The sequence below is a fragment of the Quercus robur genome, chromosome 9 (assembly GCF_932294415.1).
Source record: "Quercus robur chromosome 9, dhQueRobu3.1, whole genome shotgun sequence".
Classification (NCBI taxonomy): Eukaryota; Viridiplantae; Streptophyta; class Magnoliopsida; order Fagales; family Fagaceae; genus Quercus; species Quercus robur.
In genome coordinates, this window is record NC_065542.1 from 7,498,137 (window position 1) to 7,520,361 (window position 22,225).

The window sequence follows — 22,225 nt, forward strand, 5'->3', positions numbered from 1 at the left end:
TAACAGTAACAACTCTTATGAATTTTGAAACCAATTTATACAACCTAATCTTATAACCAAAATAACCATCAACCTCTACACTTTTACATTTCTCTGTTGTTGTTGAAATGTAAAAAATTTTGGGGAAATGTTGTACATTTGACAGGTCCACTGCAAAAGAATATATCTTAAACTGTGAATTTCCTTCATATTTTTCCTCAATCTCTACCATGCGCTTATATCCCTGTTCCATTTTTTGTTCATATCTACTTGTACGATGCAAAAGTACTCTGTTATGTGACTGTGTTCTTCTTAAAGTGTAACCTACGTATTGCAAAATGAAAGTTTTTCTGACTACATGTAACAAATGTACATATTTCAACAATCACAAATAAAGAAGATGAAGTGTTCGAAGTGTATTAGCATATGATTTTCAGACAATGATAGAATTTATAAATTTGAGCATACTTACAAGCTTTCCTTCCTGAACAGCATTCTGCAGAATAATCTTGAAAAAGTGTGGGGACCGATCAGCAGGACCATCGTCGTTGTCTCTCCTCCATTGAGAAGCCATTGTTCTGGTTCTCCAAACTTTCGCTGAGAAGAAGTTGAACAGTTGCTGCTTCGTACGTTTGAGCACTAAATAGTGGGTTGGTCATACACATAACCCGACTATTCAGAAATCGAGTTATGTGTAGTGGGACTAAAAGGAGTCCATGCTGTGCGCAGTGTATCTCAGAGGAATCCATGTTGTGTGTGGTGGTTTGGAAGTCCATTTGAAGTAACTCGATATCCTGAACATCAGGTTAAAGTAGAATTACTCGATACCCTAGAAATCGAGTTATGTGGGACTAACTCGCTTATAAAGAAATCGAGTTAAATTACATGGGAAATTGGGAATAACTCGGCAACAATTGTAGACAACGGTCTTCAACGTATCTCGATTCTACATATATCGAGTTCCTCTCAACAGAACTCGGTAACCACTAAATCGAGTTACGTTGACTGGGCTTCCTGAGCCAGCCCAGATTAGTTGGACTGGTCCAGAGGCAGTCCAAGAGGAATCTAAGTGGAGACAACGGCCTTCAACGTATCTCGATGCTATATAGATCGAGTTACTCTCAACATAACTCGGTTACGACGAAATCGAGTTAAGTTGACTGGGCTTCCTGCACCAGCCCAGATATTTGGACTGGTCCAGAGGCAGTCCAAGAGGAATCTAAGTGGAGACAACGGTCTTCAACGTATCTCGATTCTATATATATCGAGTTACTCTCAACATAACTCGGTAAGGATGAAATCGAGTTAAGTTCACTGGGCTTCCAGCCCAGATATTTGGACTGGTGCCAGAGGCAGTCCAAGAGGAATCTAAGTGGAGACAACGGCCTTCAACGTATCTCGATTCTATATATATCGAGTTACTCTCAACATAACTCGGTAAGGGTGAAATCGAGTTAAGTTCACTGGGCTTCCAGCCCAGATATTTGGACTGGTGCCAGAGGCAGGCCTAGAGGAATCTCCAACGTAACTCGGTACCCTATAAATCGAGGTACGTTGAAGGTAACTCGGATATCCAGATATCGAGTAACTCAGATACTTGACAATTGAGAGTGGATACAGTCGTAGGGGGTTGAAAATGGACTGCAACGTAACTCGTTATCTAGAAAATCGAGTTTTATTTAGTATAACCTTTCTACTTGTAGTTTTGCTTGCTACTTGCACTGTTCACACGCATTCAGTAACGTGCTTATTCATGGTTAAAGTGGACCTGCTGACAACCATGCTGTGAACAACAAGTCATCCATACAAATCATAACCAACCACATCCATCAGTAACATTCCCCCATTTGCATTACGCGAATGAAAAAATCATCCATATATACAAGCTTATTTGTAAGTAAAGAGCCTCTAAAGCTTTAATCAGTTGATGTACAAAAATAAAAAGTTCCATTTCTGCATTTTAAACAGTCATAGCAATTGTAAGTTGAAACTTGGACAGCATCCGCCAACAATGGTTTTAGGCAAACATGGAGTCATAGCATTTGAGTGACACCTTCTTTTTGTTCTTTTCAGAAGTTGCCTCCTTTCTGAGGAGTAGCCAACACAGAAATTAGTATACAACCCATGGTAATCAATAAATTGAATTGACAAATATAGAAGAGCATTCAAGCTTGCCTGCTTAAATGAGGAGCATCTACAGTTACACCTTGCGGATTGAATACAAATCTGCAGCAAAACATATACAGTTAGGGAAATAGAGACCTCATGAATACTAGAATATGTACACCACAAACAATAAGATTGAAAGAATACTACAAATTACTGCCCACATCTTAATTATAACTCATATAATGTAATATCTAAACATGTAAAGAAGAATAACTTATGATACCCCCTTGTTACTAAGATTTGTAATTCTTACCTGCTACATAGCACCATGGCTTGTTGAAGCCACATTTCGAGTTGGACATGTACGACGGTTATGACCCTCTTGGCGACACAACCCACACTTCAACTTTGGTCCATTCTCAATCCACAATGAGGTTGGCAACTCCCTATCCTCGTCATCCATCTCATTGCGGATTCTCGTGGACTTGGGCCGACCTTTTTCACGGATCAACCGCTGGTTTGGCATTACGGTTCTCCTTTCTGCTGGCTCCGGCCATTCTAACCTATCTTTTAGTGGTTGGAATATAGGCTCATAGCTGTGATAGCGTTCTTCAAGGCGGTAGAAATGATCCATATACTCAGTGGCATCATGGTTGTGTTTGGCACAAACTGCTATCAAGTGGGAACAAGGGATCTTGTTTGCTTCCCATTTGCCGCACGTGCATGTCATGTCTATGAGGGAAACCCTATGGGTGTGATCTCCCCCGCCAGTGTTCAACAGTGAAGACTGTGTCTCCACTGTATATAACCGTTGTTGCGCACTCATCCTTCTAACAATATGGAGCTTCGCCTTCTCTTGATTTTCCTCGAACTTGTCATAGGCATATTTGCACCACACTTGCCCCTCTTCCAACTTCTCTAGGGTTTTGTTTCGACGTTCGTCAAAGTATGAGTTCACCTTGTAAAATGTAAACTTCACCATTGCAGTTATGGGCAAGCTACGTGCGCCCTTAAGTACCCCATTGAAGCACTCTGACAGGTTGGTTGTCATTGCCCCATATCGGTGCCCATGGTCGTGTACAAGTGTCCACTTTTCTTGATTTACCTCCTTAAGATAGTCGTACGCAGCCGGGTTGACATTCTTGATGCAATCCATGGTGTTCTCAAACTTCCTAACTTGATTCGCAGTTGCTGCGTTCCATACCAAGTTCTTCAAGGCCACACTATTGAAGTTAGTGTTAACATTGCTTACTAAATGGCGGAGGCAATACCGGTGATGGGTTAAGGGCGGTTGCAAGTAGCCCCTAGTGGTGTCATCGAAGCATGATTGTATCCCACGATGCCTGTCGGATATTATACACAAATTGGTGCGGTCTGTAACATAGGTCAACAGGCATGCCAAGAACCATCCCCATGTCTCCGTGCTCTCGCTTTCGACAACGGCAAATGCGAGTGGATAAACCTCGTTGTTACCATCTGTTGCCATTGCTATCAACAGCTTTCCTTTGTACTTGCCATAAAGGTGCGTTGCATCTATGCTTATCACCGGCCTGCAATGCCTAAACCCTCTAATACACGGACCGAAAGCCCAAAACGCGGAGTTGAATATACAAGTCCCCGGGACATTGGGGTCACACTTTAGTGTGGTCACAGTATCCGGATCTGCATCAGACAATGCAGCTAGAAATCGTGGCAATTCTGCGTACGACTCGTCAAAATCCCCGTAAATACGTGCAACTGCCTTCTGTTTGGCTTCCCAAACCTTGTACATAGTTACATCATGCCCATGCCTTGCATGCAACATACTACGCAAGTCCCTTACCTTTCGGGTTAGGTCTTCCCGTACATACTTCTCAAGTGCAATGGAGATGAACTTTGAATCCATCATCCGCCCATCAGTTGGTAGCTGGAGGGATGAGCAACTATGGGGACCCTTACATGTACTGATAACCCACATCCCGTGCTTCTTGCTGCAATTGGCCCGAATTGACCACAGACATGCCTCATTCTTACACCGCACTACCAGCCTATTGGTGTCAGACTTGATGACCTTGTATTGCTTGTTATGCTCCACAGAGTAGAGGGTCAACACATATTGAACAGAGGCTTTATTCTTGAATAGCATCCCCCTTGCTGGGTGGTCATCTTTATGCCAACTTGTAAGATGTCCTGTACCCAATGCAGGTGATGGGTCATTAATATTGTCCCATGTGTTTGATGTGAACCATTCTGGGATAGGAACTATTGTAAGGCAATCTTCCTCGTTATTTTCAATCAGTGGTACATCTAAGACCTCCGCGTCGTCCACTGGTCCATCTGTATCAATGAACTCTTCATACACATCTCGGCTGGCATCAATATCAATTCCCCCGTCCATATCAGCTTGGACATGCTCATATGTGTGAGTAGACCCTCCCACATCATGTGTATTGGTGGCGCCCACCACTTCGGTGTTGTCCAAATGATCTATTGCACATGGTTGATTATTGTAGGGGAAAGGCGTGGCATAGGCAAAGGGAGGATGCACGTCAACCGACAATGAGTGTGGCTCTTCCACCCCACTGGCATGCTGTGAACTTGCACTACCATGGAACCCAACAGCCTCAACAGTTACATACAAGTCAGACGCTATGAACTGGGGGGTCCGCTTAATCACTGCCCACATCATGTCCACGTCAGCATCGCAACCCAACGGATTTGAGTTGTAGACAACCTGAGTACTCACAAGTATCTGGGGGGCACGGTACACAATGGATATCTTATGTGACTCCTTGTCCAACCGTAGAGCTTCCATTATCTTCCGGTGCATTTTTCTCAAGTGTGTTCCCCATTTCAACTCAATGAACTTCTGCTTCACTGACTCGCCTTTATAGGACAGCCCATGCAAGTCATGGAAATACTGTTCCCCATCATAGTAAACGTAGAAGCAGTGACGACCCATGGCAGACCTGGATAAGGACAATTAATTGTGGTTATCATGCAGAAGATAGGGGGTTATGTTAATGCAACAGTAATTACTCTTTTACAGATGCACTATGATGCTATCCTAATTATAGGTGTACACACTTGATTCGTTTGAACACAAACATTGGCCTTTTAGGGGAGACGTGCCACAACAAAGAATTAGGGTGTTTGTAAACTCGCTTGGTAAGGATGCAATATGGAGTAGGAAAATGCAAACATGGTCAGCAAAACTTGTTCACCTCGCAGGCTTTCTTTTTCAGAACCCACACAGCAAAGACTTTCAGAACTGAAAGAGCCATACAATTTAAACCTCAGTATACATTACACATCATTAGTGTGTAGTTACGAATGAATGCATATGTCATCATATGAATTCACCGTACAATGTTTGTTTATATATATGTTTATTTAGAATGATTATATACATATTTCCCAAAAGAGTTCTCAAAAAAAAGTATTATATACATTACTATATAAAACTCAACATATTTAGGAACAATATGTATACAATGTCACTATCACACACACATACACACATAAGAGCACACAATAATTAATCGTTTCTTGGACAATTTTTTGCAGGATTTTCAATGCACTAACAGTTTTTGCAATTCCTAACAAAAATGTTTCAAAAAATTGGTGCCCTAAGCACATACATTATATGTAAACATACCTATACATGTGTGTGTGTGTGTATATATATATATATATATATATATACATGTGATCATATATGGGTAGGTAGCTTTGTTTATATTTACATATATTTGCATATACATACATACATACATGTATATATATATATATATATATATTTCCCCTTATATGTGTGTGTGTGTGTGTGTGTGTGTGTGTATATATATACATATATTTGGGAATGCCACATATACATCTTATTATATGGGTAAGTACGTTTGTCTATATATACATATATCTATACAATGTTTTCTTTATGTATATATATACACACACATAATGTCAGAATAAGACAGTTGTAGAAAGCAATCCAAACCCTTAAGTAGTTATGTAAGTCAATCCATTTATAAGTAGTTATGTAAGTGAATATATACCTGTCAGGGAAGATGTGCCAGAACAAAGAAGAAGGGGACCACAGCAACAGCACGCCTGGTGAGGATGCAATAATGACAAGGAAAATGGCAGAAGAGTTAGCAAACTTTGTTCACCTCATAGGCTTTCTTTTTCAGAGACCAGACAGTGAAGGTTTTCAACACAGATAGAGCCAGACACGTGCATGGATTCTGAAATGTGGGGAGGGGGACAACATGACTCGATATTAAGTACATCGATTTTATATAAAACTCGATACCACATAAATCGAGTTACTGTTGACAAGACGTATTGAAATGACGGCATTTCAGAAACTCGGTTAATGAGAAGTCGAGTTACATGTAACTCCGCATGCTATAACTCGATTTCTATGGAATCGAGTTGTGGCCCCATTTCCACTACAAAAGCTCACTTCACACGTTAGAAGGTGCAGCCATGTTATTCTAGTGCAAAGAGTTCCCACCATTGCGTTTTTGTAGAGCAGGATGGGACGAACCTATGTTGTGTTTAACGGTCGTGTTCCAGGCATATACGACAGTTGGCTAGATGCGAGTAGACAAGTTCATAAATTCCCAAACGCCAATCACAAATCATATAAAGATCGAAGGGAAGCCGAAGCTGCATACATGGAGTATTTGCATGGTAATGGTATGGGCGTGCATGGTGGTGTGTCTACGTCGTGGGAAACTCCAAACATATCAACCTCAACTCCACCTAGCACTTCTCAAAGCGAAGGAACCAACTATGGCAGTGGAGACATTAGGCACACTTTGTTAAGGTATCAGTTGGAAGTTGCCATTGAGGAGCGTGACCACGCAAGGAGGATCGCAACGTTGAGTGCAAACATGTTGAATGAAGTGGTGGCTCACGTTGTGGGGGATGATGAAGTTGATGCACCCACGAGACAACGTACGGATGCATGAATGCAAAAGTACGACTTCTTGTTGTGGTATTTAGTAAGATATGTATACTTCCAAGTACCATCTGTTGTCATGTGTGCTTTAAGTAGAAGTGTCATCGTTTTCCAATTGTTTCACTGGCAGATATGTATATATGGAAAAATAACCTTATTATTTTTGTTTTTGGACTACTTTGGTCTTATTCGGTCCATTATATCTACTTTGGTCTTATTCGGTCCACTGTGGTTTCTAGGAAAATCGGTGTACTACATTCTATTTACTCTATTTGATCCTATTCAGTCACCTTTGGTCGTACCCCGTCTATTTGATTCACTGCAGTCCATTATTGTGTACTTACAAAATACTACATCAGCCTATACACAATGAGCCACGATTAACGAATGTACATGACGTAAAAAACAACAATGAATTGCATAACCTCTACATGAACGATTTGGAAATCCTCCTCGTTGGAGGATTCACTGCAATCCATACCAATCAAAGAAAATTCAAAGTTTAAAAAAGCTAGGATTGGAATTATTCATACATGATAAATCGTCCAACATTAGAAAATTATCTAAATTCTTCAAGTCAATTCTGAAAATTTTAATAGCCACAATATAGAAAGTCCAGAACAAAATGACCATGAATAAAAATTGACACCAACCAACTAAAAAAACAAATAACACAGCTATATAAAGGTTCTTGAATCCCAAACACAGTAAATAAAACCCTAAAATTATGATGTACCTTGTAGTATTATTCTGAATTAGAAAAAAAATGAACACTTAAAATTTAAAAGTTACGTAATCTCGTGAACATTACATGGAATACTACAGGTTTCAATAGATACATTACAATGGTCCCTCTAGCTAGCTCCACTGGACAAAACAGGTTCATCTCTATGAGAGTGGTCTTGCCACTGCCAATTCTGCCAACAATACGTATTTTGTGCCCTTCCTCAAATGTGCAACTGATCCCCCTCAGAACAAGTGCATCAGCCTATATTTGATCTGTTTTATCAATGATATATAAAGCCATATTATAAAGGCAAGTTTGAAGCAAATAACACAACTCTCAATCATGTGAAGATAAATAGAAAACCAGTCAGATTGGTAATGAATGCCAAAGCATTAGTCCGCTTAGATAAAGTCCGGAAGAACTTCAAATCAAGAATGCTTGCACTTCCGTCAAAAGTGCAAGCATTCCTTTCCCACTAAATACTCCACAAGAGACAAACTCGGTATCATCATGTCTAAATTTTTTAGCAATCAAACCATGTAAAGCACTAAACATATGAGGATTACCCATGTCAACAGTTTGGTCAATTAATGCCAACTTATACATCAGAAGTCTTATTAAATGCTTCTTCCACTTCTAACTTATAGGAAGCTCAAAGAAAATATGTTTGATGATCACCAAACAGACATGTAAGAAGAAAATTTTACAGCATCGTTAGTTTGCAAAATCTACAATTATTTTCATTCCCACATGATTTCAACACATTGCAAATAAGGATATATATATATATATATATATATATATAAAGCACAATGAAGGCAAATAAATGGAAAAAATACCTGTATGCCCAACAAAAGTATGTGTACATTTGCTTCCTCTCCAAAGTTTTAAAGTTGTATCACTTGAACCTAAAATCGTGGTAGCATAAAAATGAACCCCATAAGTTCATAGTGAAAGACATTCGTAGTTGATAATGCATTCCAATCTGATGTAACCAATTCCAACTACCAACAAAATCTAAAACAATATCTAGCAGAACAGTCATCTACTTAATCATATTATACCTGTAACAAGCTCGCCTGAAGGCAGCTTTATGAGTGCTTGGATTGCTGCCTTATGAGCCTCCCAGGATTCTGAAGGTTGGCCACTTCTCCAACGTCTTAATGTGCTGTGGTGAAGGAGACATTAGATACTAACCGAAAATTATTGAGAAAAATGCATATACCTTTGTAAGCATAGATAATAATTCAAACCCAAAAAACGGCAATACACAAACAATAAAAGTAACATTCAAACAGTATGCAAATTTTTCATTAATGCCTCCATCATTTCATTAAAGCAAATGATGGACAATATTTGATTCATTGGCCAATGACACACACAACATATATATATATATACTGAAAATCATAAAATAAGAAGGCTAATTGATGAAAAAATCAATAATCAATTAAATGTTTCTCATTGGGTTCCCAATTTGCTACCAAAATGAAAAGGTAATATATACAATGATAAATAACAATTACAAACCCCAAGAAGCAAAAGGAACAAAACATGCACACATAACTAAGATTTTTGCCGTTTTCAGCTTTGGGTAAGTTATATTGTGAGCTGCTCTAGAACAATGCTAGAAAAAAATATAAATTCTATTCTCCAAAGTTCCTACTAACGAACTTGTAATCAAATGTACACAGATCTAATCATTCTAGAGAGGAGGGGATTTAAAGGAGATTAAAATTAATAAAATGGGAAGGAGGATGTACCAATCTAGGAATTGTAGGGAAGGCGAATCAGAAAATTAGGAGAGAGACACATACCTAGCCAAGCATTGTAGAGACTCGGATAAATGATTTGCTACAAAGGAGTTGGTTCTGCCATTGATCCGCATAAACTTCGTCATCAAACTCTTTTACAGAAAGTATCAAATTACTTCTTCTTGCTTATCAACAATACCACACATTTGTTTCTCACAAAACTAACAAAAATAAAAAAACAAATTACTCTCTTACAACCCACTTTACTGTAGCTAACAACATACAAAAACACAAGAAAGTTTGGCTTCAAATGAATACCAATCCAGACATTTGTCAAATTGCAATCAAAACTCCAAGTGCAGAAAAACTTCCTAATACATCAATAAATACAATACGCCTTATGGGTTTTCTCCAAAATATCAATTTCTTGACAACAAACACATTGACAGCCAGTATTCTCCCCAAGCAATGATCCAGAAATAGATGCACAGCCACCAAGATTCTCCCCAATTAGTAGAACATTTTGCATGCTTATTCCAGTCACCTATACACATGAAGAATAAGCACACAAGGACAATCCAGCTCAATGGCCTTTTCGTGTCCACCATTGCAGTTAGGTCTAAAAAAAAAAATACGACTTTAGAAGAAAAGTGAAACGTAACTATGCAGTCACCTATAGGTAGGAAGTATAAGCATACACTAAGGCATTTAATGATCTTTTCGTTTCCGCCCATATGCCCTGACAGGTCTAATCTTACCTGTTTCATCAGACACAACAGCATAATTAAATTAACATAATCAATCAAATGCACAGTACAAGTAGCTCAAGAAGATGGGAAGTGTAGACGAAGTACATACCATCACCGGTCCCGCAATCGGGAGCATGCGCACGCGGGCGTCGCGATCTCCGCAAAGCCTCCACCGGCTCAATGTCCTCAGCCGGTATCTGCTCAATCTGTACAGCCTCTCCGTGGGCGGTTTGAGATGGAGCTGACATGGTGGGGTCCACTTGCACTAGAGGTGGGGTGGGCATGCCTGGTGTGGGGACAAATATGCATCCACCATCATGGGCAGATCCACTGAAAACTGGGGGCGACATACGAGGAGGGCCCTCAAAGTCCGTGCTAGCACCATGGGATGTAGTGTGGGCTGGAACAGTGCCCTGATGATCGACGCTATGGGATGGCCCAGCACCATCGCCAGGCGTGCATCGCGGTGTCCTGCCGTCGTCATCAGACAGTACCCAATCAGTGCCAAGCCATGCCTCTTCTACACCCTCCTCATTCCCTTCCTCGTAGATGGGAGCCGACTCGGTCGTACGGCTGCGACCAGCTTGACCACCTCCACGATGTCCACCCCCACGAGACCCACCACGTTGCCCGCCACGAACTGGGGCCTGTCTATCAATGTCAACTGCTTCTGCAAGCGCATTCGCCAATTTAAGTCGGCCTAGCTCCTCCACAAGCTCTAGTGTAAATGTAAGGTCAGTGTGCATGTCAGAACCTTCATCGCACCTCGGTATAGACCTAATCATCGTCCGAACCTACAAAACAAGGGCGTCATAAAAGCAAGAACGCAAGTATGATGCAAAACTTGGATAAATCTGTTCCAAAATCAAAAGAAAAAGTAGCAAACATAGCTAATGAAATCCTTATATTACTTATAATTATGAAGCATCTTTAAAAAGACAGTGTATACAAATAGGGGTTGGCCCCCCCTGTGCAAGAATTTATAGTTCCAACCCAACACTCAAGAGGTTGTATGTTTCCTGTTATGTTTATCGCTACGCAATCTAAACATTGAGATAATACTTCTAAAAAACACGTATAGTTGGTTGTACATAAGTTCAATCTTAGCATAAGTGAAAATATCAGAATTTCACTTCTGTATCTAGGCTTCACGAGATTTACAACTCCATTAATATCACATTGCAATCAGGACACATATTTTGAAGTTATTATTTCCTAACGTACACGCCCAAATCAAATGAATTGAAAATATCAAACGCAAGCTTCAAGTTTCAATTAAGGGAAGTACCAAAAACTTAGAACATATATCATACTTGAATCTAGTATAAATGCACATCTCCTTGCTGCATACTTGCAAGATTTTAAATGACCTTTAAGCTGTTGGGAATTGCATTCTACCAACAGTTTAGTAAGGGACTTCCCAATCCTAGAGGTAATATCTATCAAGGAATATGTAATACATTAATCAGTCCTGGAGGAAAGGCTATCTAAACTATCATGAAATGCGAATTTATCACTACTACACAGAGTTGCACCGTCCATTTTAAAGTACAAGCCAACCAAAAACAAAAAAAAATAAAAAAAAAATTAAAGTAAAATACAATAAAACCCAACCCAACCTACCCTTTTTAAAAGTTGAATGTAATTATATGAACAAAGGTGTGGTCATCATTAGTCATTGCCCATTAACCATTCCTCATGCAAACAAATTGGATCAAGACAAATTCAGTTTGTTATGAACAACTTAAATCATGCAGTATTTTGACTTTAAAACATAATGACATGTCATGCAGTATTTTTTCACTTTAAAACAAAATGACAGAGAAACTTATAGAGATGTAACAACAATAACTATTGTGGACTTCAAAATATGCATGATAAATCTGCTGAGGATATTTAATCCAACAATGGTTTCATCCATAAAATAGGAATTGTTGCCTCACCATGAGTTCCCAATACGCAGACTCTGGTGTTATGTACCGCCTTGTGTGGCGATTGTACCACATCATGTACTCAACGAGATACGTATCATCATCGTCTAGGAGATCGGACCCGCGAACTACATTCACTCGGTTGGCCCATTGCCGAATAAAGGGATCATGTTCTACCTCCCAGTTCTTCTCCCATTTACCCTGAAGGGATATCTTGTGAAGGGTAGTCGACGTATCCACGACACTTGGAACTGGTTGCTTCATCCCAAACTGACGGAGGACTCGCTCAGGATGATGCCACTCCACTATCCAAAAGAATATCAACGGCACCTCGGCCCTCCAAATATGCTGCCCAGCAGTGCAATACGCAGGTAGGGAGCCTAGCGTATGCGTGTACGGCTCCCATACAATCTGCATAAGTAGATTATGTTTGTGATAGTGAGACATCATACTAATTTAACATTATGTAGGCGATATGTAATATGCAAAGCATGGAATTTCTAGCTTCTAGTCGTACACAAAATCTTCAGGGATTATTGGGCAGAAACTAAAAGAACAACAAAATTGACCTGCAAAATATATTAAAAGATCTAGGTTGTTCATGTCCACCATTTTCAGCCCCATGTTCATATGCTGGACAGGGTTCAAAGCTAACTGACACCATCAAATACTAGGGTTTTCAATCTGAACCAAACTTAGAGGAGGGTACTACAGCATCCTTATGGCTGTAAGATGAATCCAAGTTGATGATTTCGCAAAATCTTTTTATCGTAATAGAAATATTGTGCTACATTAATTGCATTAGTCATTAACAATGTTTCAATGAATGAGAACAAAATGACTATTATAAGGTCTACTGAAGACATTGCATTTCAAGTACCACTTTATATTGCAAGAAATGGAAGCTATGTAAATTATTACATGGTATAATCCTCATCAAATACTGTTATTATATTTCTATGTAAATATATATTTCTTATAAATTTTAGTGTTGGAAATTACGTAAGCCTTTTAGTTATCTCAAACTAATCATGTCAATGTCTAAAATTACATTCCTCTTGAAGAATATGGTGATCAGCATATTTTGCACGCTTCTAAAATTATATGAATAAAGTACTCGTTAATAATCCATAGCTTTTAATAATTTTAGGACTATTAAGGCAGCTAAAGTGGGGACAACTTAAGGAGTTGCATGCTGCAATTAAATTGTGCTCTCCAACTTTGGTGCAAGGAGCACGAACTAACTTTTCATTTAGGTAAACAACAAGAGGTAATGTGTCAAGCGTCTTTATGTTTTCTCATATATCACTGATTAACAATTATTTGTTTCTTTAAACTTAGGCCATTGTTTTCCAAGAAGACAATCGAGGCTGTGCATATTCAAAATATACCACTTGAATACGTAAATCGAAGTCAAACAGTATTCTACTAGACTGTAAAAATATAACCTTCAATTCAGCAAAGGTAATTTATAACGTACAATGTAACAATGTTTTTTGCATCACAATAACAATTTTTGTAATCCTGGATACCCCTATGTTAGAAGAAGAAATACTAAATTGTCTACTTATTAGGCAGAGCAATAACTATGGTTTTAAGCTCATAACATTTTATTAATTAATTACAAGTGATTTCACAAGCTTAATTACAAACCGTACAAGCTTAAATTACAAACCACCTGCAGCACCAGTGGCACCAATGAATTGTAAAGAGCTTAGATTCACATTGACTACCTATGAAAACACCATCAACTAGAACATCCCAAACAGATGTTTAGATAACATAAAAGTTTATATTAACCTTAGATGGTCACTTAATACTAAATATTGCTATGTTCTGTCACAGGGGTAGTGAAATGCATAAACTCCAAACATTAGTAAGTTTTTGAAGGCAAAGCAACAATTGAGACTATCTTCGGTGCTCACTCTGGCATCCTAAACAACCCCAAATCTCACAAAGGGTTTAACCTATACCCTGGACTCTCGAGTTCCTACTGGGAGGGCACTAATGGCTTTGTATTTTGGAAATTTCACAGTGTGGACCCAAGCAATGACAACCATCCAGCATTGGACAAGGACAAGCTATGGCAATGGCTTAGCCTATGGTCACTCTATGACATTCAAGTCAGAGTAACTCCATCCTTTAGTTTGCTTAATTTCAAATTTCAATGAAAGCCAGAGAAGTGATCATGTGTTTTACGGGCCAATGATCAATAATGTCATCATTCCCTCTGTTTCTGTACTTAGGCCAAAAATGCAAACTTGGGTTATATTTTTGCTCTCATGTCATGATTACACAATAATTAGATAAAATTTTCGTAGTTTAACATTTGCAGCTTTCCCAACGTTCTAAATTTAAAGAATTTTATCATTTTATGAGATTTAACAGCCAACTATATTACAACAGTGAAGAGCAGCTCTAACTCAGCAAATTTAATTCAACGAAAATCTGGAATATAATTGTGGTAATATCTAAGTCAACCACCAAAACTATAGCGAATCCAGAAGGTGTGAAATATTAATAAGCTTCAACAGTTCTAAAAAAAATTTCTAGTTTAAAGCTTTAATATTGAAGTATAACAACTATCAAAGATTCAAACTCTCTCTAAAAGAATTATGAGCACAAGTCTGGGCTAACCTGTTGAGCAAGACTCCAAAACGCATGTAAAGAAGCAGAAAGTGCAAAAACAACGAAGAAGACAGTGAAGCAGAATTCACACAAGGATTAGGGAAAGAAAAAAATTTGGACCATTTCTCGATTTATGCGTGTCATCCTTGCGCAGGGGCCATGCGTTTTGAAAATATCATTTGTATTCTAATATGCCTTGATTCCCTTGTTCTGAAAAGACCCATATTTGTCAAGTTTATAGTTAGAAATTTGTTGTTTAGAATTTAATTGACCATGGTGGTTTTGCGTTTACAATCATTCGCCTTATATAAAGTCTTAAGAAATATTGTTTTGAAATTTTTTAGTTCATTTTCATAGCAGGCTAAAAGTTCTATTTTCTCATGTTAAGTAGGTTGAAACGGTGTATAATAACATAATCAGAAAATGAACACAAACTTTTGATTCAGTTAGTAGCTGGAAAGAATTTAAAGATGTCATCGTCAGTTTCGAAGATGCATCATTAAAATCAAATGAATTACTTGAGCACACAAATACAACCAAAGACAAATCTGATCATCTTTGGTATACTATTAGGTAAATTCATTTCTCATTGAATTATAACCAATTACATAATCCAATATGTGCGTCTTCTCTTCATTGCATCAGCTTAATGACATTTGTAACAATTGGTGGAGTTTTTGTTTTTTGGTTGCAACACAAGTTTGAACTCACTGCCTTGCACTAAACGAAGACTTCATGCTCAATGTTTTGCGCATGTTGCACATGCTTCAAACATCTTGGAAAAGGGACAATTTATTCTGTGTTTTTTTTTTTTTTTTCCGTGTAAATCACAAACGTTTCCGTACATAATGAAGAATATAGCCAAATTCTACTTTATATATATATGACTAAATTTATATATAACCCATTGATTTAACCCAACTTAACCTGAGTCATGTTAGTTGGGTTGCATTGGAAAAAACCCTTCAATCCAACCCAATTTGGAAAAAACCCTTTGATTTAACATTCAAGAATTTTTTACTTTTGTTTTACTTTATGTAAGGACGAGCAAGTATTCATGCAGGTGCTACAAATGGAAGTTCTAATGTGAAGTACTTCACGATGGACATTCCAATTGAGTTAAATGATGGGATGGAAATCCAAGTACCAAACAAAATGATTGGATGGTATTATGAAATCAACTCATTCCTACAACAATCCAAGAATTCAAAATAATATAAAATTGAGGGAAACGAAAATAAAAGCATGTGCGGTGCATTTGAGGAAAACGTGCTCGGCCCGTAGTTATAAGAATTGAGGGAAACGTGGTCATAAGAATTCAAACTAAATTAACCGAATACCTGCTCGGCCCGTACTGTAGCCAGTGACGCCCGGTACGCAGCAAGGACGTGTGTGGCATGCTCTGCGGTGCATTTTGGCCCGCTCCACCTACCAAACATGAGATGTCGACAAATGCTCATTACTGAACCTTACATTTAACAAACTTTGCTTTTATATTTCACATCCATATACTAAGCATTGATAAGTTTCTTTCGTTTGTTAGTTTGGCATATTTTTAATTATATGAAAGAGACAAATAACGAGAACTCAATGAACGTACCTAATGGCAAGGGGCCCTGAGTGCACTGGCGGTAGAGGCGGCCTCACAACAGGGCATAATTGTGGGAACCTTGAATAGGCCCATAGCTGCACCAACAAGAGTGCTCCTCCAATCTGCATCGCATCCTTCTTCGATGCACCACAAAGTTGCCTATACAGCCAGGCCAATGCTGCACTACCCCAGCTATACCGTCTCGCATTGCTGACTGGGTTGAGCAACTGCAGAGGCAGCAGTGAGACCCGGTCCGCAGACCTGTCCATGAACAAGAGGGCCCCCATCCGTACAAGTAGGTGGTAGCGGGCATATTGCTGCACGACTTCGTCAGCAGCGTCCACAACTAAGGGAGCGGCAAACTGTGCATCAAGCCAGGTGTATCTTATCCTCGCCCCAGCAAGGGTAGACTTGTTTGAGTTTGGTATCGGGGGTGGAGGTTTATGGCCCAACAACTGTTCGCACAGCTCACTCCATTTGTAGTCTGTCTTCCCAGTGACAGGCAACCCATCCACCGGAAGCCCCAGCATCACCTCCATATCTTGCAAGGTGATACCCATTTCTCCATGGGGTAAGTGGAACGTGTGCGTCTCCGGACGCCACCGCTCAACCAACGCCGTGATCAAGGCGTGGTCGACCTCCATATCAGGAACCTTGAATAAACCAGTCAACCCTGCTGCATCTATGTGTTGCATGATACGTGGATCTAACCCACCCTGTGGCAATACACATTTACGGCGTCGAACCTTTATCATGCCAGGCGCCTCCTGCACACGGACGAGTATTCTGTTAGGAGATTAAACACGAGGTAATTATAAAACAAACATGTATTAATAATACTACTACATACCTCGTCAGCGGCGCACCTCCAAAGTGGACTTGACCGATGATTCGGCTGCTGGGCCAACTGGGTATCCACATCGGGTCCAGGCCGCACTCTATCTAGTGCCTGCATATCTGACATGGCAGCAAATACATTGTTAGCAATTTTCTAACAAGTAAACCACATTTAATATAAAATAAAAGCATAGATTCAGTAAGACATTATATTTTGAGCACAAGATTTTCAACATCACTTCTTAAATAAATAAGAACTTGCCATAAAAAAAATTATTTCAGAACTATTTAAATCACTTCTTAAAGCTTCGGATAATTATTAATTAACTATTTATGAAAATATAAGTTATAACACCACTCGATTTGCCAAAACCCCTCATCAAAACCCCAAGCACATTTAAACTCATTAATGAGAAAATCATCATTGCAGCATATAAAAGACAACAAAATTCTCATCTTCATTAGTAAATTTACTACTTCCTTAAGTTTCAACAAACTAATCAAAATCCCACACAAAACGCAACCTAACATTAACCAACGTCAGAAAATATTTCAGAGGGAGAGGACCGTACCTGTAATCAGCGGCGGCGGGAACCAACGACGACTGATGGAGACTCGAGGAAGAGTGGGGAAGCCTGATCGCAGAGCGAGAGAGACAGAGTGTGGAGAGAGAGTGATGGCAGAGAGCGAGGGAAAGAGAGTGTACAGAGAGAGTGAGTGACTGAATAGCGTTGTGAGACGTTAGGGTCCTATTGATTCAAACCGCTGAACATAACTCGATTTCCAGTTTCCCGAGTTATGGCCGTCTACACAAACATTTTTTTATTCGGGAAAATTCGAAAGGTCAGACTAACTCGACTATAATAATATCGAGTTATTCATTAAAACTCGATTTCTATATTGTCGAGTTACAAAAGAGGGGCAATTCCCTATTTAGTTTCAGAAAGAGGGCAAACGAATGTTTAATTTCGAGAAAAAGGGTATTTGCCCATTTTCTCCCATTTTATAGTGAATTGATAATTCACCTTTATAAACATCCAAATTGCTAGGGTCATATTTTTCATCTCTTGACATTCTTAAACAAAATGCATTTTACTTGTATTTAGGTAGTTCTAAGTGAATTATAAAATATCATAAAGTATATCTCTAAGTTATATCAAGTGGTATTATTTCAATCTTGTGCAAGTAAGAATAATCTCTAAATTATCTTCAAGAGGCATACAATAGTTTGCTTATATAGGAAAATTAAATCCTAGTTCTAATTGACAAGAAAATCCTAATTGCCTTATTTCAAAAATAAATAAAAATCTCATTGTCTCTCACATCACCTACAAGCCTACAGCTACAGCCACCACGCACATAAAAATGAAGTTACACGCTTAATATAGAATCATAATCTCTTCTTTAGGTCAATTTCTATAGTACATCTAGCTAGGTCCATATTCCTATGGTATGCTCAACCATCTCATTAGCTAGTAGAATGTTCTCTGATACGTTTCTCCCCTGCCCAAATGGGCATTATGTAAGCACTACTTTCCCAACATATGGATAGGATTGTTTGCATTAATACGACTAACAAAAACCTTTGAAAGTCTAGTTAAAATCATGTTTCAAAAGCCTGTTGGACTGATATATATATATATATATATATATATATATTTACAATAAGTGGGTGAAAAGAGATATGAAACTATGTTCTCTTTATTTATTGGGAGAATTAGGAATAAGACATTCGGTTGTAATCTTAAAGGATAAATCAAGGCGAGCAATACCTCCAATACTCTGTTGTAAACTAGTTTTATTTTATTTTTATCTTATATTAGAGATGAAGTAATTCTGTGGTTTACCAAATATTGAATTACGAAGGGTAAACATTTATTACTCATCAATTGATCACAATTATTAGATTTTGAACTGATTTTTTTTTTTTTTTTTTAGCTTATATTAGAACTAATCTAATTTTGTAATTTATAAACACTAGTCACAAACCCACGTGGTGCGTAGGAAATGCAATATAATTATTTTATAATAGAATGATGTAAAATTTGTAGGTTAAATAGTGCATGTGTTATTTAAAAGTGTTTTCTATTTTTATAAGTTTTATGTAATGAAATATATAATGTATTTTGTATTTAAATATATATATAATGTAATTTAATAAAAATATTTAACTTACTTAATTATAATATTATGTTATATAAATGGAGAAGATGTTATTAAAATGATTTTTTAAAAATATATCGTAATCAGTTGACTAGTTTGAACATATCCAAGAATATTAAAAAAAATATACCCTCATTCCATGGAACACATGTAACATGTTAAATTAAGTTTAAATTATTATATAAGTTTAGAATTAAAGCATTCTTTTTCTTTCCAAATATAATTATAATGTTTATATTATTGAAACTTGAATTTTAAGACAATTTTTGAATATTTATCATGTTTATTACTTTTTTAGGGCTCATATCTCTAATTTCTTATGACTATTTGTTTGTATATTTTAGCCAAAAACTAAAGAGTTCGGTCCAAATAGTCCAAAATGGACTGAAGTAGACCAACTGGACTGAAGTGGGCTTAACTGGACTGATTGGACTAATTTGTACTGAACTAGACCAAATTAGAACGAATGGACCAAAATGCTTCGCTTATGTGGCTCAAAAAAAGTGTAGCAATAAGAAATATTACGCTTAAGCTTTTAGCTATTATATAAATATATTGATGTTTAAGGCTTATATGTAATACCATTAAAAACATAATTAGAAATTTGTTTATTATGTTGTTGATTTGAAAAAATCATGTCATTTTATAAGTGGCTTAATAAGTGGCTTAATTTTAATTTTGGATTTGCTGGTGAGAGTAAGCATAGGCCAATTATTAGAGACAAACCAGAGGGTGGAAGTGTGGATGTAACATTGGCCCCTGTCTTGCAGCGCCACACTGCCGACGGTTCTGAAGACAGTGTAACCGTGAAATAGTTCTATCGGTGTAAGGATGACCCAGTGATCCAATCTTGTCAGTCCAACAGGCTTGGCGACCCACTTTCAGCAGGTTGGTTTGACACTATAACAGATTGGGAACATGTAATGAAGGAGGATTTTGAGGAGTAGAACTGTCAAGACCTGAATCTCCCTTTGGTAAATGGCTCTGTATCCTCTGAAAGACATTTATATGCTGTTTCTGGTAAAGAAACATGGCAGTTACTTGTATTATAAAGAGTATATGACTGCTCTATGAACTTGTAAAAAGCTCATAAACGTGTCTGGATTTTCAGAACCTATGTGTTTGTTTCTATTTTTTTTAGCTATTTGTCTAGCAACTTGTATAGCTTTCTGTTTCTGTGTTTCGCATATATTTTGGTACTTTTTGATCTTTCTGAAGTGGTTTAGGACTGAATTCCTTGGAGCAATATTATGGCCTAGCTTCAGCAGACAAAGATAAGCGTTACCTAGCTGGAACAAAAGATATATAAATATATTTATATATGACCCACATAAAAAGTGAGAAATAGATCTCCATGAGTCTAGTTAAAATTATGTTTCAACATTTAGTTTCCTCCTATATTTTACTTCCTTTTTTTTTTCTTACAATAAGTAGGTGAAAAGAGATATGAAACTATTGTCTCTTTATTTATTGGGAGAATTAGGCATGACATTTGGTTGTAATCTTAAAGGATAAATGAAGGCGAGCAATACCTCCTTTACTCTGTTGTGAACTAGTTTTATTTTTTGTTTATCTTATAATTAGAGATGAACTAGTTCTAAGGTTTATTAAATATTGACTTACGAAGGGCAAACATTTATTACTCATCAATTGATCGCAATTATTTGAAATGATTTTTTTAGCTTATATTCGAACTAAACTAATTATGTAATTTATAAACATAAGTTACAAACCCAAGCCTTGTGTGGGAAATGAAATATAATTATTTTATAATAATATAATGTAAAATTTATAGGTTAAATAGTGCATGTGTTATTTCTTCTATTTTTATAAGTTTTATGTAATAAAATAATGTATTTTGTATTCAACAACAATACACAGTGATATATATATATATAATGTAATTTAATAAAAAAAGATTTAACTTACTTGTGGGGGCCGGTTAATCAATAATTATTAAAACCATGTTAACTGGGCCACAGGCCCATCCAAGAACGTAAAATTGTCCGAGGAGGCCCATATCAGGTTATAAGGGTAACCAAATGAAAAGAAGAGTAGATATCACGTGAAGTGAGTTCAGTATTCGTCCGAGGACAAAATCCTTCTCGGCAATATGTGTCCGAGGACAACCTGAACGCTATATTGTTACAAACACACTTCAGAGCTACATTACCACTAAAGGTGAGACATGGGACCAAGGGTAAGAAAGAGAAGGTAAACAAATATCTTTAACAACAGCTGCCTCTGCATTAATTGCCTCTCAACCAACTCTCTGGCCGCATTAATGTGGAGGTGATGCCTGAACAATGATGAAGCAACCTTACAACTGCTGGTTGAAGGTTCCAGAAGGTGTTGGATGGGACAGGAAGGGATCCCCCGAACCCAACCTACACGTGTGTGGTGAAGATGACACCAAGAGAGCAGTATATAACATGGAAGAATGCATTGAGAAAAGGGAGGATCGGAACTTCTAAATGAGTAGTACTTAGAAGAAAACCTTATGAAATAAAGAACTGAACTTGTTTCAAGGAGAAATTGATCGTTATATTTGTATTAATCCATTTATAAACGTTAAGTTTAATCGTTTTTCTTTTAGAGTTAATCTAGTTCTTTGACATCTACGCTCTACAAATTTATTGTTTGGGCCTTTAGTGTTCGAACCCAATACGAATTTGGGATCGTTACAAATTGAGTCCTTACATTACTTAATTATAATATTATTTTATATAAATGGAGAAGATGTTATTAAAATGATTTTTTTTTTTAATTTATCATAATCAATTGACTGATCTGAACATATCCAAGAATATTT

At 37.6% G+C, this 22,225-nt stretch overlaps 4 protein-coding genes and 1 pseudogene across 8 annotated transcripts in view; 1 reads left to right on the plus strand and 4 right to left on the minus strand.

Annotated features, from left to right (window-relative positions):
* The window catches only part of LOC126699034 (disease resistance protein RUN1-like), a 42,474-nt gene extending 21,885 nt beyond the window's left edge, over positions 1-20,589 (plus strand). The window contains exon 7 of one of the 2 annotated variants that reach the window (XM_050396578.1): positions 20,120-20,589. The gene's annotated coding sequence lies outside the window, so the exon portion shown is untranslated. The remainder of the gene's footprint in view (positions 1-20,119) is intronic. The other variant, XM_050396579.1, reaches the window with a different exon arrangement.
* Positions 2,140-5,029, minus strand: LOC126699035 (uncharacterized). Its single transcript, XM_050396580.1, has 2 exons — positions 2,402-5,029; positions 2,140-2,205 (listed from the first exon to the last, which is right to left on the minus strand). Exon 1 carries the CDS (start codon positions 5,027-5,029, stop codon positions 2,405-2,407), a length of 2,625 nt encoding a protein of 874 aa, XP_050252537.1. The 3' UTR covers positions 2,140-2,205; positions 2,402-2,404.
* Positions 7,693-10,115, minus strand: LOC126699037 (uncharacterized). 3 transcript variants are annotated; one of them, XM_050396585.1, is made up of 4 exons: positions 9,578-10,113; positions 8,825-8,928; positions 8,600-8,668; positions 7,693-8,021 (listed from the first exon to the last, which is right to left on the minus strand). In XM_050396585.1, the coding sequence occupies exons 1-4, from the start codon at positions 9,658-9,660 to the stop codon at positions 8,017-8,019; spliced, it is 261 nt and encodes an 86-aa protein (XP_050252542.1). In that variant the 5' UTR covers positions 9,661-10,113; the 3' UTR covers positions 7,693-8,016. The 3 variants fall into 3 exon arrangements, with proteins under 3 accessions (XP_050252542.1, XP_050252541.1, XP_050252540.1); XM_050396584.1 differs by having other exon boundaries at positions 7,693-8,032; positions 9,578-10,110; XM_050396583.1 differs by lacking the exon at positions 7,693-8,021 and adding an exon at positions 8,204-8,235 and having other exon boundaries at positions 9,578-10,115.
* On the minus strand, positions 9,820-18,241 carry LOC126699036 (serine/threonine-protein phosphatase 7 long form homolog). 2 transcript variants are annotated; one of them, XM_050396582.1, is made up of 8 exons: positions 17,823-18,241; positions 17,264-17,370; positions 16,423-17,180; positions 16,163-16,250; positions 12,207-12,605; positions 10,373-11,057; positions 10,213-10,272; positions 9,820-10,133 (listed from the first exon to the last, which is right to left on the minus strand). In XM_050396582.1, exons 2-7 carry the CDS (start codon positions 17,366-17,368, stop codon positions 10,223-10,225), a joined length of 2,085 nt encoding a protein of 694 aa, XP_050252539.1. In that variant the 5' UTR covers positions 17,369-17,370; positions 17,823-18,241; the 3' UTR covers positions 9,820-10,133; positions 10,213-10,222. The 2 variants fall into 2 exon arrangements, with proteins under 2 accessions (XP_050252539.1, XP_050252538.1); XM_050396581.1 differs by having other exon boundaries at positions 9,820-10,272.
* LOC126701292 (U6 spliceosomal RNA) lies at positions 14,931-15,041 on the minus strand (annotated as a pseudogene).
* Positions 20,590-22,225: the final 1,636 nt, after the last annotated feature.